This window comes from Spermophilus citellus (genome assembly GCF_964194105.1).
Source record: "Spermophilus citellus genome assembly, chromosome: 5".
NCBI lineage: Eukaryota > Metazoa > Chordata > Mammalia > Rodentia > Sciuridae > Spermophilus > Spermophilus citellus.
In genome coordinates, this window is record NC_138186.1 from 53,368,668 (window position 1) to 53,384,065 (window position 15,398).

Sequence of the window (15,398 nt, forward strand, 5' to 3'; positions counted from 1 at the left end):
ATCTTTGTTGGTATGTGGTGCTGAGGATCGAACCCGGGCCGCACGCATGCCAGGCGAGCGCGCTACCGCTTGAGCCACATCCCCAGCCCACAGTATCTTTAATAAATATTGATTCTTACTTAAATTTTCAGTACTAATGTGTAGAATTCCAAAAAATAAATTTAGATTATTTTTATGTTCCTTAAAAAAAAACAAAGGAATGGGCTGGGGATGTGGCTCAAGTGGTAGCGCGCTCACCTGGCATGCGTGCTGCCCGGGTTCAATCCTCAGCATCACATACAAAGATGTTGTGTCCGCCGAGAACTAAAAATAAATATTAAAAATTCTCTCTCTCTCTCCTCTCTCACTCTCTCTCTCAAAAAAAAATTCTCTCTCTCTCTCCCTCTCTTACTCTCTCTTTAAAGAAAAAAAAAACAAAGGAATGGGTAATGAATTTGTTCTTTATCATAATACAAAAAACACTTTCTCCAATCTTGCTGAGGAAACTAAAAACTGAGATTTATAAACTTGAAACAAATGTCATATCATATCAAGGACAAGAGCCAGTTCTAACTTGGACTACATAGATTCCTTGACCTTTTTTTTTTTTTTTTTTTTAATACCAGAGATTGAATCCAGGAGTACTTCACCACTGAGCCACTTCCCCAGAACTTTTTATTTTGAGACAAGTTCTCACTAAGTTGCTTAGGGCCTCACCAAGTTACCAAGGCTGGTTCTACACTTGCCATCCTCCTGCTTCAGCCTCCTGGGTTGCTGGGATTAGAGGCGTGTAGCATCATGCTTTGAGATTCCCTGACTAGTCTGAAGATGGGAACTCAGGATTTCCTAGCTATCTACAGTTCTCACAATTATTACAAGTTTTAATTGTTCTCTCTCTCTCTCTTTTTGGCAGTACTGAAGATTGGATGCAGTAGTATATTCTACCTCTTAGCTATATTTCTGACCTTATTTTGTGTGTGTGTGGTGCTAGAGATTGAACCCAGGGCCTTGTGCATGCAAGGCAAGCACTCTTCCAACAGAGCTATATCCCCAGCCCCCAACCCTTTTTATTTTACTTTATTTTTGAAACTCGTTCTGGCTCAATTGCAAGATTGGACTCTAACTTGAGATCCTCCTGCCCCAGCCTTCTGAACAGCTGGGATTACAGGTGTGAACCCTCACCCAGCTTAGTTTTAGTACTGGAGATTGAATTCAGGGGCATTCAACCACTGAGCCTATTTTTTGTATTTTATTTAGAGACAGGGTCTTGCTGAGTTGTTTAGCTCCTCGCCATTGTTGAGGCTGGCTTTGAACTCCTGATCCTCCTGTCTCACTCTCCTGAGCTGCTGGGATTCCAGGTATGCATCACTGCACTCGGCCTGATTTTTTAGTCTTTCTAAATTGAGACCATTTCATGTCTCACAATTTGTAATGGATCTGCACATATATTCCACATATATGAAATACATGTGAAATTTTAATTTTTCTAAATAATTTTATAACTGTTGAGGTAACAAGATATTTTAAGATATAGAAAGAAGGGTATTGCAATTGGCTTTCTCCAAATTTTTCCTTCTTTTTACTTTGCTGAACGAGAGAGTAAAATAAAAAACAGTGGATTTTTCAAAATTGAACTTTAAACTTAAAAAATGGAGTAAGCCAGGCGTGGTGGTACTCACCTGTAATCCCATCTACTTGAGAAGCTGAAGCAGGACGATCCCAAATTCAAACCTAGGCTGAACGATTTATTGAGACTGTCTCATTAAAAAAAAAAAAAAAGTTTTTCTTTCTTTCTTCCTTCTTTTTTTTTTTTTTTTTTTTTTTGATGGTTACTGGGGATTGAACCCATGGCTTTGCATATGCCAGGCAAGCACTCTACCAGGGAGCTACACACCTAGCCCAGTAACTTTTTTCTTTTAAGAGAGAAATAAACCAGGCATGGTGGTGCATGCCTGTATCCCCATGGCTCAGGAGTCTGAGGCAGGAGGATCACAAATTCAAAGCCAGCTTCAGTAACTTAGTGAGACTCTGTCTCAAAATAAAAAAGAATTAAAAATTTTTAGATGTTTTAAAAAAATCTGGTAGGTGTGGCTCAGTGATTCAGATCCCCCTTGGTTCAATCCCTGGAACTATATATATATATATATATATATATATATATATATATATATACACACACACACACACATACATACACATACAGAGAGAGAGAGAAGTAAATGGTATAGACCCAAATTATTTCTACCTGATGAACTGCAAATAGTGTGTAGAGAAAAAAAAAACTACAGTCCTACTTTGTAAGTACATTGACTAAACTCAAAAGTATTTTAGTAAATGTGTACAGACCTCCCTTTCAAACTTATTTCTAAAAGTCTGTGATTACAGAAATTGCTAAAGTCATCTCTTGGACAATGACTTGATTAAATTTGTTTCAGAGCCAGGAACGGTGGCCCACATCTTTAATTCCACTGATTCTGGTGGCTGAGGCAGTAGGATTACAACTTCCAGGCCAACCTGGGCAATGGGGTGAGATCCTGTCTCCACATAAAAAATAAGAAGGGCTGGGAATGTAGCTTCATGGTACAGTGTCCCTGAGTTCTATCCTCGGTATAAAGCAAAACAAAAGAAATCTACAGCAGGTAAGAATATGGAAATCACCAAGAATGACTTTGGATATTGTTCAATGTTACTAAATGCCCCCCTTTCCAGAGAAATGTTGGTACAATTATGACCTTTAGCTTTCCAAAAGCACTTGTGATTTTATTATTAGAGTGTTTTTCTGATTCTTTGAGACAGCACTAGTGCTTCATTTTTATTATTAAAACTACCCTTTGAGCTGGGTGTGATGGCACATGCTTGTAATCCCAGCAATTTGAGAGGCCTGAGGCAAGGGGATTACAAATTCAAGGCCAGCCTCAGCAACTTGGTGGGACCCTGTCTCAAAATAAAATATAAATAAAGGGCTGGGTCCATGTTTTGTAACTTACAATTCTGATGTACTCACCACATATGCAAAAGATGTATTTAATGCTAATCACATCAGCGCTAATTAAATATTTAGGATTTTAGAGAAAGTGAAAAAGTAGGGTTGAATTAGATTTTATTCATTAAAGTATTTTTGAACATTCACGCTGAAGATGGTTAAATCCAACTATTTTTTCAGGATTTCACCTTGGACCCTTCAATATATAAGATCATTTCAAAAATCTTCCCCTCTTCATCACCATTGTCCTACTCAAAATCAGCATTATTTTTTTTTTTAAAGAGAGAGTGAGAGAGGAGAGAGAAAGAATTTTTAATATTTATTTTTTAGTTCTCGGCGGACACAACATCTTTGTTGGTATGTGGTGCTGAGGATCGAACCCGGGCCGCACGTATGCCAGGCGAGCGCGCTACCGCTTGAGCCATATCCCCAGCCCCCCAAAATCAGCATTATTGCTATCATCATGCTAACATTTATTAGAGGTTTATTCTATACTACATTATACACTGTATATGCAAAATTTCACTTGCTCCTTACAAATGCCCAATGAGGTAGGTACTTCTATCTCTATTCAGCCTTAAGCTTAGAAAGCTAAGTAGCTTAACCAATATCACACAATTAGTAAGTGCCACATCCTAGATTTGTAACCAGGATAACTCAATTGTAAGTTTTCATTCCTGATTCCTGCCCTTTGCTTAAACTCACTTAAATCACCTGAATTTGCTATCAGCTGACTTTAAAAAAAAAATTGTCTTCTGTTCCCTCCTCACAATGCCTGTAATAATGAACCTAAGACTCCTGGAATGCTAGCCAAGTACCACTAAGTTACAACCCTAGCCCATAAATTGACTTTAATCACAATTTATATTTGGGTCATGGTCTTCTCCTCCACCAACAAATATGGGATAAAGTGCACTCAAGAAATAGGGAGCCAGGAGCTGGGGTTGTGGCTCAGCGGTAGAGCGTTTGCCTCCCATGTTTGAGGCACTGGGTTTGATTCTCAGCACTGCATATAAATCAATGAACAAAATAAAGGCCCATCAACATCTAAAAATATACTTAGAAATAGGGAGACCCCAGCCAGTGGTGCATGCCTGAAATCCCAGCAATTTGGGAGATTGAGGCAGGAGGATGGAGAGTACACACCCAGCCTCAGCAACTTAGTGAGGCCCTGAGCAACTCAGTGAGACCCTGTCTCTAATAAAAAAAAAAAAAAAAAAAAGAGAGACAAAATATAAATAACTAAGAAGTTAACAAACAAACAAACAAACAAACAACCCATGATTAGCAGTTGACAGTGAAGGAATACTTGGAGTTTGTTCAGCAAAAATGTGGTAGAAGTAGCCAGGCTTAGGGGCCCACACCTGTAATCCCAGCTATTCAGGAGGTTGAGGCAAGAGGATCCCAAGTTAGAGACCAGTCTGGGCAATATAGTGATACTCTATTGCAAAATAGAAAAGGTTAGAGATATACTTCAGTGGTACAGCACCCTGGATCATGTCCTCAGTACTTAAAAAAAAAAAAAAAAAAAAGCAGTGAAACTACAATATTCTCCCGTAGGTGAAGTGGTGGAGTTGGGGTGGTAAAGCGCTTGCCTAGCTTGTACAAGGTCCTGGGTTCCCCTGGCCTATAAATAAGTAAATGAATAGGAAAGAGCACTCCCTGGACAGATTGACTGACTCTTCAAACACAGAAAGTATTAACATGCCCATCACTATTCTTTGTATTTATCAAAAGAAAAAATGTGTCACATCTAAACACATAGACAGCACGGCAATGCTAGGTGATGGGAGCAAGCGGGGATAGTCCTCTGTGGCTAGGCCTGAGGGCTTGAGAGGAAAGGGAGGCTAGAGGGACTGGGGCCACACGTGTATGTACATTTACTTAGGTTTTGTTCAGTTCCAAGGAGTTTTATTATTTTTATTTTTTGTTGTGCTGGGGATTGAACCCTGGCCTTGCACATGCTCGGCCAGCGCTCTGGAGCCACATCCCCAGCCTACCAAAGGGTTTCAGAGCTTTGGAAAGCTTTAAGTACTCTGGAGTTGAATTTGGGTCATTTCTTCTGTTCCTGAGCGGTTGTGTTGGCTGTTGTACGACCCTGTGTCACCCTCCTTCTGTTTCGTTTTCCTATCTGCAAAAAGGGAATAATTCTTGTTCCCCTGGGTTTTCTCCTAGTCATCAAAAATGAATGAGCTAGGCCACAGAACACAAACACGGGGTGAATCTGTAGTTTTAGAAGATAAACGCCTAAGTGGTGGGGTGCGGGGCGTTTTAGGGAGCAAGCCCGGGAAACTTGTAAAGGACACGTTCAGATCCATTCATGAGGGGAGCGGTAACCGCTCCTCATTTTCCCTTTAAAAGGCAGGAACTTGAAAAAAAAATGAAAACGGGGTGCAGTTAGCTCGCAGCGGCTCCGGCCCCGCCAACTCGGCGGCTGGCTTCCACGGAACGTGACTGGGCTCTTTCCCCACGTCCTCATCAACTCTGTGAAGTTTCCGAGGACAAAGGACGAGAGTGGGCTGGGCAACTCCCCGGGTTATTTCCATGGGGCGCGGGGACGGCGGGGCGAGTCCCTCGAGGCGGGCCTGGGGTGGGCCCGCGATGGCCGGGACCGCCTGCCGGTTAACAACAGGCGACGGCCAGGTGACTACAACGTGCGGACCCCCTGAGACCCCGCGCCCCTCCCACCCTCGCTCCAGACCGGGAATTTTCCTCCCTCTCCCGCCCGCGCGGAGGGGCTGAGGCAGCAGCTGGCACCACAATACTAATATTTGTGTCGTGATTTCCTCCTCCCCGGGCACTGTGACACACGCGTCATTTCTCAGGAACGGGGGCCCGCTGGCACCTTTCTGCGTTTTCTAAAACGGGAATCCGGGGGCTGACCTTGGAGCCCGCTCTAACAACCCAGGTCGGCTGTCCCCACCCCGACGCAGCCGAGTTCTCCCCCAGTTTTGTTCCAGGCGGTGACTCCTCCACTCCCTCCGTGAAACCGCCGTGACTCACGGCTTACAGAGCTGTCGCCCCCCACGCGCCCCCCAACACGCAAACCCCCGGGATCCAGCCCCGGCCCGCAGCGCGTCGTCAACCCGCCCAGGCAGACTTGGAGGTCTCGAGTCTGAGTCACACAGAAAGACCACCCTCGTCGGCGTCCCCACACACACAGTCCCTCACACCCCGGCGCGCCGGCCTCCCCGCCTGACACACCAACGCCCGTGGTCTCCGCGCAACTTGTTATGCTCCAGCTCGAGCCCTTGACCCAAAAACCTCCGAGAAACCGAGAGCCGCAGAGCCGGCCTCGGGCGGCCTTTGATGGCTTTGTTATTGTTTGGGTTTGAATCGATACGCCCCTCCCCATCCTTCCTCCCTCGCGGCCCGACACCCAGCTCCCGCCTCCCCTCACGCCCCGCGCCCCTCCCCCTCCATTTTGGCGCCTTTTCCTTCCCGCCACGTCGTGGCGGCGTAGAGACCATTCTGACCGCGAGAGCGGGGCGGGGCGGGGGCGGGGCGCACCGCGTTATGCAGATCAGTCGGCCTCTGGTTGGTTGAATACGGGTCGATGGGGGGCGGGGCCGGGGCGCGGCCACGAAGCCCGCGGGGCGGGGGCCCAGAGGAGTTGCCTGGTCCCGCCGCTTCCCCACCCCCTCTCCTCCCTCCGCCAGCCCGGCAGCCCAGCTCCCCGCCTTGGCCTCCCAGTGAGGCCCCGCCCCGTCCCCGCCCGCCCGCGCGCCCTCCCCGCCGGCGCGCTCCGCCCCTTTACTCCTGGCGGCGGGGCGAGCCGGGCGTCTGCTGCAGCGGCCGCGGCGGCGGAGGAGGCCGGAGAGGAGTCGGCGGCAGTGGCGGCGGGATCAGCAGCAGCAGCAGCAGCTACCACGAGCTTTCTGTCCCGCAGAAACCCTAGGAGCCTCTCACCCCGTCGTCCTCAACGCTGCCTGACCCTGCCGACTCGCCCTCCCTCTGCCAGCCCCGGCAGCGCCCCCAGTTGTCCTCCGACTCGCCCTCGGCCTTCCGCGCCAGCCGCAGCCACAGCCGCAACGCCAGCCGCAGCAACAGCTCCAGCCACCCGCACAGCCCCAGCCCCAGCGCCTGCCGCAGGTTCTCTGGGCACGTTCCCTGCGCCGACACCCTGGAGGTTGGGATGCTCTTGTCCAAAATCAACTCGCTCGCCCACCTGCGCGCCGCGCCCTGCAACGACCTGCACACCACCAAGCTGGCGCCGGGTAAGGGTTCTCCGGGTCCGAGGATGGGGGCGCCGGCGGCGCCCTCAGCGTGGGAAGGAGGCTGGGGGCTCGCGGGCCGATGCTGAGTACCCTGTGTCTTCCCCTTCTTAGGCAAAGAGAAGGAGCCCCTGGAGTCGCAGTACCAGGTGGGCCCGCTACTGGGCAGCGGCGGCTTCGGCTCCGTCTACTCAGGCATCCGTGTCGCCGACAACTTGCCGGTGAGTGGGCGCCCCGCTGTGGGGAGGGAGCGCCGGGCGCGGGGCACGCGGCTGTGCTTTGGCCCCGGCAAGGGGATCTAACGATCTACTCCTTGGGGCTTCTAGGTGGCCATCAAACACGTGGAGAAGGACCGGATTTCCGACTGGGGAGAGCTGGTGAGTGCTCTGAAGGGAGCGACCCCCAGGAACGGTGGGTGGGGTGTAGGGCGCGCCCCGGCTCCCGCCCTAACCAGCCCTTCGTCCCTGCAGCCCAATGGCACCCGCGTGCCCATGGAAGTGGTCCTGCTGAAGAAGGTGAGCTCGGGCTTCTCCGGCGTCATTAGGCTCCTGGACTGGTTCGAGAGGCCCGACAGTTTCGTCCTGATCCTGGAGAGGCCCGAGCCGGTGCAAGACCTCTTCGACTTTATCACGGAAAGGGGGGCCCTACAAGAGGAGCTGGCCCGCAGCTTCTTCTGGCAGGTGCTGGAGGCCGTGCGGCACTGCCACAACTGCGGGGTGCTTCACCGCGACATCAAGGACGAGAACATCCTCATCGACCTCAATCGCGGCGAGCTCAAGCTCATCGACTTCGGGTCGGGGGCGCTGCTCAAGGACACCGTATATACAGATTTCGATGGTGAGCCAGCCCGGGAGGGAGCTGCCCAGGTGTCGCGGCCGGGCCTGGAGGCCTCGGCCAGTCTCCTGCTCCGGCCTTTTGTAAAGGTCATTGGGCCGCCTGGCTCGATGCTAGCAGGGGTGGGGCGAAGGAGAGCTTCCCAGAGTAGTAAAGCCGGGGATTTCAAGCCAGCTGAACCTGTAATGTTTCTGGCTTGATTTTATTTTTTTTTTTCAGTGGAATTCAGTGGGTTCCAGACTTTTCCCGAGATTATGGGCAACCGGCTGTAGCCCAGATTTCCAAAGTCTGACCCAGTTTCCCCGCCAGTAAAAGGGGGGTGGTGGGAGGGGGAAGAGATGAAAATTGATGCCGGTTTTGTAGTTTTTGTTTTTGTTTCATAAGGGAGTTAGTTTTCTGTTAAGGTAGTTCTTAGAGCCGCAGTCCCCCCTCCCTTTCCCCTTTGATGTAGGGAGGGTTAAGGAATAGGAATAGTAGTTTCACTAAATGTATAAACAAATTAGGGGGTGTTGTGGGGTGAGGGGGTAAGGAATGAATGTTGTGAAATAAGATCTGTTGCTGGTTTGAACATTAGTTGGGTGTCCGCAGGGAGGATGAAAACCAATCTTACTTTAGGGAGGGGCTTGGAGCGGGTTCTTTGAGAAAAGAAGGAATGGAGAGCCTGAGATCAAAGCGAAGGAGGGTGGGTCATCATCTGAGTGGCTTACCCTAACAAACGACAGCCTTTCAAAACTTGTGACTCTGGCTTGTGGTTTGTGTTTATTTGCCCTTGGAGGACGCTGGGTTGGGCTGCGTTTTTTGTATTTAACAGTTAATGGCTGGCTGGGTCCTCCCATGTTTTTTTCCTTCAAGTCTTTGCTGCCCCCTGGTGAGCACCGTTGGGATGACCTCTCCCCAACCCCCACCCCCCCTTTTTTTTTTACTATCCAAAGTTTGTAAACAGGAATCACGTGGTCTGAAACCAGCCCTGCAGCTCTGTCTACCTTTTCAGCTGGGGAGGAAAGGATGTGGGTGCCTGCCCCCTGGTTCTCAGACGGTGGGGATGAAGGCACCTTGACTTAGGGTGTTGTGTAAGGATCTTTGCCTGGATTGTATCTGTGATGAGAATCTCACCTGGGGCCTGGGCATTGTAGAGCAAAGTTTAAGGATATTCTGTGTGATACAGTCCTTAACTTGTAGATATTCATCCCTTTGTGGGTGGTCCTGCCACATTCTCACCTCAGACTTTGGGTCTACAGCCAGTCCTGTTTGTTTCTTGGAGGAATTGTAAAGGATTTCAGTTTATGCTTTGGGCTGGTAGAGAGGTGGGTAATGCTTTGGGTTGGAGAGATGCCATAAATCTCTCCTTCGTTTTCCTTTGAGCCCACAGGGCAAAAATGGAGTTCACCCAGCTCCTGTGAAAAGGGGGAGGTGGTACTTTTTAAAGAGAACACAAGTAGCTATGTTTGTTTTTTGTTAAAAGAGTGTTTTCTCTCCTATTCCCCTGGCTTGCAGGGACCCGGGTGTATAGTCCTCCAGAGTGGATCCGCTACCATCGCTACCATGGCAGGTCCGCAGCTGTCTGGTCCCTGGGGATCCTGCTGTATGATATGGTGTGTGGAGATATTCCTTTTGAACACGATGAAGAGATCATCAGGGGCCAAGTTTTTTTCAGACAGAGAGTCTCTTCAGGTAACTTCATGGAAGTCCCCCTTTTTTAATTTTTGGCAATGTTAGGGATTGAACCCAGAGCTTGCTCATGGTAGGCAAGCGAAGTACCACTGAGCCACATCTCTGACCCCCAGGGAGCTGCGAGTTAAGGAAAAATAGGAACCATGATGCTATTAGCACCTCTGGGGCAGTCTTGAATTCTGGAGAGCTTCATTCTCCAGGAAATGCCATGGTCTTTTCTTTGGCTTAGCAAAATTGTAGGCCCGTGGTTTATACATGAGCTGGTCTCAGGGATCATATGCACTTGAACTTCTCTTGGGAGGTCAGAGGAAATGTGTAAGCATACTAAGAAAAGACCATCTGGTTTTCCTGAAAAGTGCCCGCCCCCCATGCTGGGGATTGGATTGCAGGTGTTCCTGCATGGTAGGCAAGGACTCTTCTATCAAGCTCTGTTCACAACTCCTGAAAATATTTAATTACCAGTGGAGACATCCCTTAACTCCTTGTTACTTTGCCAGGGAATAAAAAAGTAAAGGGCTCTTTGAGCCATCTCCCTGAAGGCCAAATGTTATGGTCCCAGTGACCTCATTCTGGGTGGTTTCATGATTGTTAAGTTGGTAGGTGAATTGAATCACCTCACCGTGCTCAGTGATGTCTCATAGAAAATCTCTTGTCATCATCCTTCCTATTTCTGGTGAGTGGGTGTCGTGGGAAAGGCCCTAGCTATTGAAGTTTGAAAACCACAGGTTTAATAGGGGAGCCACTTTTTAGCTGAAAGCGGCCTGGGGCGTCCTAGATAAGTTCATTGTTTCCTACTAAAGAGTACCTGGGCACAGTGTTGTGTACAGTGCATGGCCTGCTCAGGGTCTCAGACCTGTGGGCCCCTGGGAGACAAATTGGGAAGACCTTTGCATTGCAAAAACAAGTTGAGTCATTCATAACTTTGGACTGTTCTGCTTTCTGCAGAGTGTCAGCATCTAATTAGATGGTGCTTGGCTCTGAGACCATCAGATCGGCCATCCTTCGAAGACATCCAGAATCATCCTTGGATGCAAGATGTCCTCCTGCCCCAAGAGACTGCTGAGATCCATCTCCACAGCCTGTCACCAGGGCCTAGCAAATAGCAGCCTTTCTGGCAGGTCCTCCCCTCCCTATCAGATGCTCAAGGAGGGGAAGCTTTTGTCTTCAGCTTCCTGATTACCGGTGACACTTGTCACCAAGCAGGACAGTGCTTGATACAGGAACAACATTTACAACTCATTCCAGACCCCAGGACCCTGGAGGCTGCCTTCCCAATAGGGTGGAAGAGACTCCACTCCAGGTGTCCTAGGCCTCAACTCCTCCCATAGACACTCTCTCCTTCTCATGGGTGTCCAGCATTGCTGGACTCCGCAAAATCCCGGGGTGGGGGGTGGGGGTGGGAGAACCCTGCCATGAAACTGTTCCCTTCATCACTGAGTTCTGCTGAATGCCGCGATGGGTCGGGTAGGGGGAAAACAGGTTGGGATGGGATAGGACTAGCACCATTTTAAGTCCCTGTCACCTCTTCCGACTCTTCTGAGTGCCTTCTGTGGGGACTCCGGCTGTGCTGGGAGAAATACTTGAACTTGCCTCTTACCTGCTGCTTCTCCAAAAATCTGCCTGGGTTTGGTTCCCTGTTTTCCTCCCCCCTCCCTCCCCCTTCTCCATATGAAAGGTGCCATGGAAGAGGCTACAGGGCCAATTGCCGAGCCACCTGCCCTTTTTCTGCCTCCTTTAGTAAAACTCCCAGTGAACTGGTCTTCCTTTTTGGTTCTTACTTAACTGTTTCAAAGCCAAGACCTCACACACACAAAATGCACAAACAATGCAAACCAACAGAAAAGCTGTAAATGTGTGTACAGTTGGCATGGTAGTATACAAAAGGATTGTAGTTGCTCTAATTTTTAAAAAATTCTTGCCTTTAAGTTATTTTACTTTTTTTTGAAAGATGCGCATTCTAACCTGGAGGTCAATGTTATGTATTTATTTATTTATTTATTTGGTTCCCTTCCTGCTCTTAAGCTTCCACAGCTGCTGCCCTAGGTTGTTGTTGGTTGTTTTTTTTTTTTTTTCTTTCTTTCCTCCTTTCCTCTGACTTTGGGACCTTTTGGGGAGGGCTGCGACGCTTGCTCTGTTTGTGGGGTGACGGGACTCAGGCGGGACAGCTGCTACAGCTCCCTGACTTCCGTGGGGGCCCTGAGCCTACTCATGTCAGTGGGTTTGGGCTCCCTGGGTGGTGGGGGAGAGGGGCATTGCTGATTAGTGTATATAGGATAGATATATGAGACGCAGTTCTGGGTGGTGTGCCTTCCGGATCCTCTCTGGGGCTGTTCTGAGCAGCATGTAGCCTGCTGGTTTTATCTGAGTGAAATACTGTACAGGGGAATAAAAGAGATCTTATTTTTTTTTTTTTTTATACTTGGCGTTTTTTGAATAAAAACCTTTTGTCTTACTTTGTGGTTTCTGATCCTTGTCTGTGCAGAGGCAGGCTAACTTGGTGTGCATTTATTGAACCCTTTAGTGAGGGACTAAAGGCCTCTTGTACTGGTTTACTTCAGCTGGAGTCCTGGGGTAGTCATTTTTACTAAGCAAATGTGGACATGATTTGTCATGAGGGGGCCCTAATGAAATAGGACATCCTCTGATTTTTGTAAAAGTAGTTTTTGTTTTTTGTTTTCTCTTTTTTGGTGGTGCTGGGGATTGAACCCAGGGCCTTGTGCACACAAGGAAAGCGCTCTACCAACTGAGCTACATCCTTAGCCCTCCAAGTATTTAATAGCCACTTGATGCTACTGGCTACCTTGTTGGCTGTACAGGACATTTTTATCATTGTAGGACGTCCTCTCCAACAATGCTGACGTGGGAACATGTATCTCTTGCATCAGTAAACTTTTTTAAAACCTCTGAACCACATCCCTAGCCCTTTTTATTTTGATACAGGATCTGGCAAGGTTGCTTAAGGCCTTGCTAAAATTGCTTCAGCTGACTTCAAACTTGCAATCCCGCCTCAGCCTCCCCAGTTGCTGGAATTAAAAGATTTGTGACACGGCACCCAGTCCACATTCAAAAAGCAATTTTTTTTAAGTTGTAGTTGGACACAATACCTTTATTTTATTTACCCGTTTTTATGTGGTGCTGAGAATTGAACCCAGTGCCTCACACATGCTAGGCAAGCACTCTACCACCACCAATCCATATCCCCAGCCCTACCACTGATAAATTTTGCAGTCAGGTATGGTGAGGTGCCTAGTGTTCTAGTTACTAGGGAGATTGAAGCAGGAGGATTGCTTGAGCCCAGGATTTGAACAACCTTGGCTTTGTAGTGAGACTCATCTAGGAATACAAACTGTTTTGAGCATATCCTTGATAAATGAAGAGTCTAATGGAAAGCTCTATACCTGTGTTGTTTTTTTCAGGTTCCCTTCACCTTTAATGTGAGGTTCAGTCATTAACAATGGTGGGTGAAAATGCTTGTGTTTATTTTACATTTCCCTCCAATGTGCTCAAAAAAGGGTTTATACTGGGAATAGGTGAAATGTTAGCTCTGCCATTGTCTTACTGCTTGTTCTATTAGTACCTTTAGTCTGTGGCTTCTATTCAGGAATCTGTTTAATAGGCCCCTTGTCTATTCTGTGAGTTACTTTAACTTAAACTGGATGGTAGAACCCCTGAATCCACTAAGTGGTAGTCTGAACACAGCCTGATATTCTGAAACCACTGTAGCTGTGTCACTATTAACTCATATATTAAGTATTAGTATGTTGCTTTCTTGTTTCTTTATAAATATCAAGAGCCACCCTATTATTCTTCCTCCCTTGTGGGTCATCTTTCTCACCCTTCTCCTGCATCCACAGAATCTTTGGAATCTGGCCCTATATACTCTTGTCAGGGTCAGGATCCAAACCACAATACCCTTCATCCTTCATTGTCTACCTTAAGCTTGGATGAGGTCCCAAACCCCAGCTCAGTCCCCATGTGGCTGCAGAGAGGAAGGAAGGATTTCTTGATTATGGGGGGCTGATTTTCTGAGGTTCCCCATCTTTCTCACTATTCCCTCTCATTCAAATTGTGTGCATAGGAGTCCACAGACACACACACACACACACAAACATTGCCAATCTCTTGAGTGTTATCTCTTGGAAATTTGTACTTGAACAATTAAAATTTGCTCCGGGCCTGAAATTAACTTGTAATCCCAGCCACTCAGGAGGCTGAGGCAGGAGGATTGCAAGTTCAAGGCCAGTCTAGGTAGTTTAGCTAGACCCTGTATCCAAAAAAATAAAATCTGGCAAAACCCCACCCTTCTGTGAAGTGAGTTTGTGTGTTCCTACTGGGTGCAAGTTATCAGGAGTTGTGTGGGAAGTGCTGGAGGTCATAGTTAGTCTCTGGGTCATTTTAGGAGTTAATTTGGGAATCAGCCTTAGGCCTAGATCCTAGCACTATCACTTATGTAAATACCCCAGGCAAATCATTACCAGCTCTGAGACTAATCTCTAAACAGAGATGCTCCTTGATAGGGTTATTAGGAAGATAGAGTAAGTAGTGAGTATATGTAAATGCAAATTCTCTGCTACTTCATGGAGGCAATAAAAGTACCAAAAAGTACAGGGTGACAAGAAGTTCCTGGAGTCAGGATGATGGCTCTTACCTCTCTGGAGGCGGCAGAGAGGTTGTGATCTGGAGGTACCTCTCTGTACAGGGACCTTCGATTTTCAGCAACGTCTCATAAGGTGTTTATATTACTCTATAACTTCTGATTTGTCTTGAACAATTATTTTTAAATTTTAAAAGTAAAGGATGTATTTGGACTTATGTAGGGGGCAGCAGATGGAGTGATTTACGAATCCCCTTGGCAGAGGCAACCTGTGAAGGCTTCAAAGAGGAGGTGACATTTCAATTGGCTTTTGAAGGATAGACCTTAGTTTGCCTACCTGTAAAACCGGACAATGAACACAGGCGGAGCAGAGAAATCCAGTGAGGCTGATACTCCCCTTACAACTAGACTAGGCATCAGTCTGACTGAATCTGGTACAGCACCAGTTTTTGTACAGCCCCCAGGCTCATATTGGGTTTTACTTTTTTTTTTTTTGTAACAGGGATACTTAACCACTGAGCCTCATCCCCAGCTCTTTACATTTTATTTTGAGATAGTGTCTCACTAAGTTGCTTAGGACCTCCCTACATTGCTGAGGCTGGCGATCCTCCTGCTTTAGCCTCCTGAGCGTCACCTTGCCCAGCCTGGGTTTTACATTTGCAAGTGTAAATTGGGTGAAAAATAATGTCCTTGTATGTGAAGATGATATGAAGCACAATTGAGTATTCGTACATAAATTTCATGCATGTACACATCACGTACGGCTGCTCTGTTGCTAGGATGGCAGGGTTGCTGAGTCAGACTGGATGGTCAAAAATGCTTTCTAGAAAAGGTTTCCACAGGGCTGGGGAGATACCTCAGTTGGTAGAGTGCTTGCCTTACATGCACAAGGCCCTAGGTTCCATCTCTGCATAGATCAGGATCCCATTGATTCATCCATCTGCATCTTTCACAGCCCTTAGCCTAGTGACAGACACATCGCGTGACTGGGAGTCAGGTTGCAGGCTACCCACCACCCTGCCAGTGCCAATATTCAGGAGCTGAGTGGGGGGAAGAAGGAATCAGGTTTTCTCAGTGCCAGCCCAGAGAAATAGAGTGGCTGCTCCTCCAAGTCCCACCCCCC

At 47.7% G+C, this 15,398-nt stretch overlaps 1 protein-coding gene across 1 annotated transcript; it reads left to right on the forward strand.

Moving 5' to 3' along the window:
* Window positions 1-5,198: 5,198 nt before the first annotated feature.
* On the forward strand, window positions 5,199-12,132 carry PIM1 (Pim-1 proto-oncogene, serine/threonine kinase). Its single transcript, XM_081296117.1, has 6 exons — window positions 5,199-7,179; window positions 7,291-7,397; window positions 7,503-7,553; window positions 7,647-8,013; window positions 9,505-9,681; window positions 10,627-12,132. The coding sequence occupies exons 1-6, from the start codon at window positions 7,098-7,100 to the stop codon at window positions 10,782-10,784; spliced, it is 942 nt and encodes a 313-aa protein (XP_081152243.1). The 5' UTR covers window positions 5,199-7,097; the 3' UTR covers window positions 10,785-12,132.
* The last annotated feature ends 3,266 nt before the right edge of the window (window positions 12,133-15,398 follow it).

What these genes read in the sequence shown, in the direction of transcription:
- PIM1 (XM_081296117.1), top strand. Translation starts at nt 7,098, where the DNA reads ATGCTCTTGTCCAAAATCAACTCGCTCGCCCACCTGCGCGCCGCGCCC. An exon ending in TTTCCGACTGGGGAGAGCTG is followed by an intron (nt 7,554 to 7,646) that starts GTGAGTGCTCTG and finishes TCGTCCCTGCAG; the next exon opens with CCCAATGGCACCCGCGTGCC. An exon ending in CAGACAGAGAGTCTCTTCAG is followed by an intron (nt 9,682 to 10,626) that starts GTAACTTCATGG and finishes TGCTTTCTGCAG; the next exon opens with AGTGTCAGCATCTAATTAGA.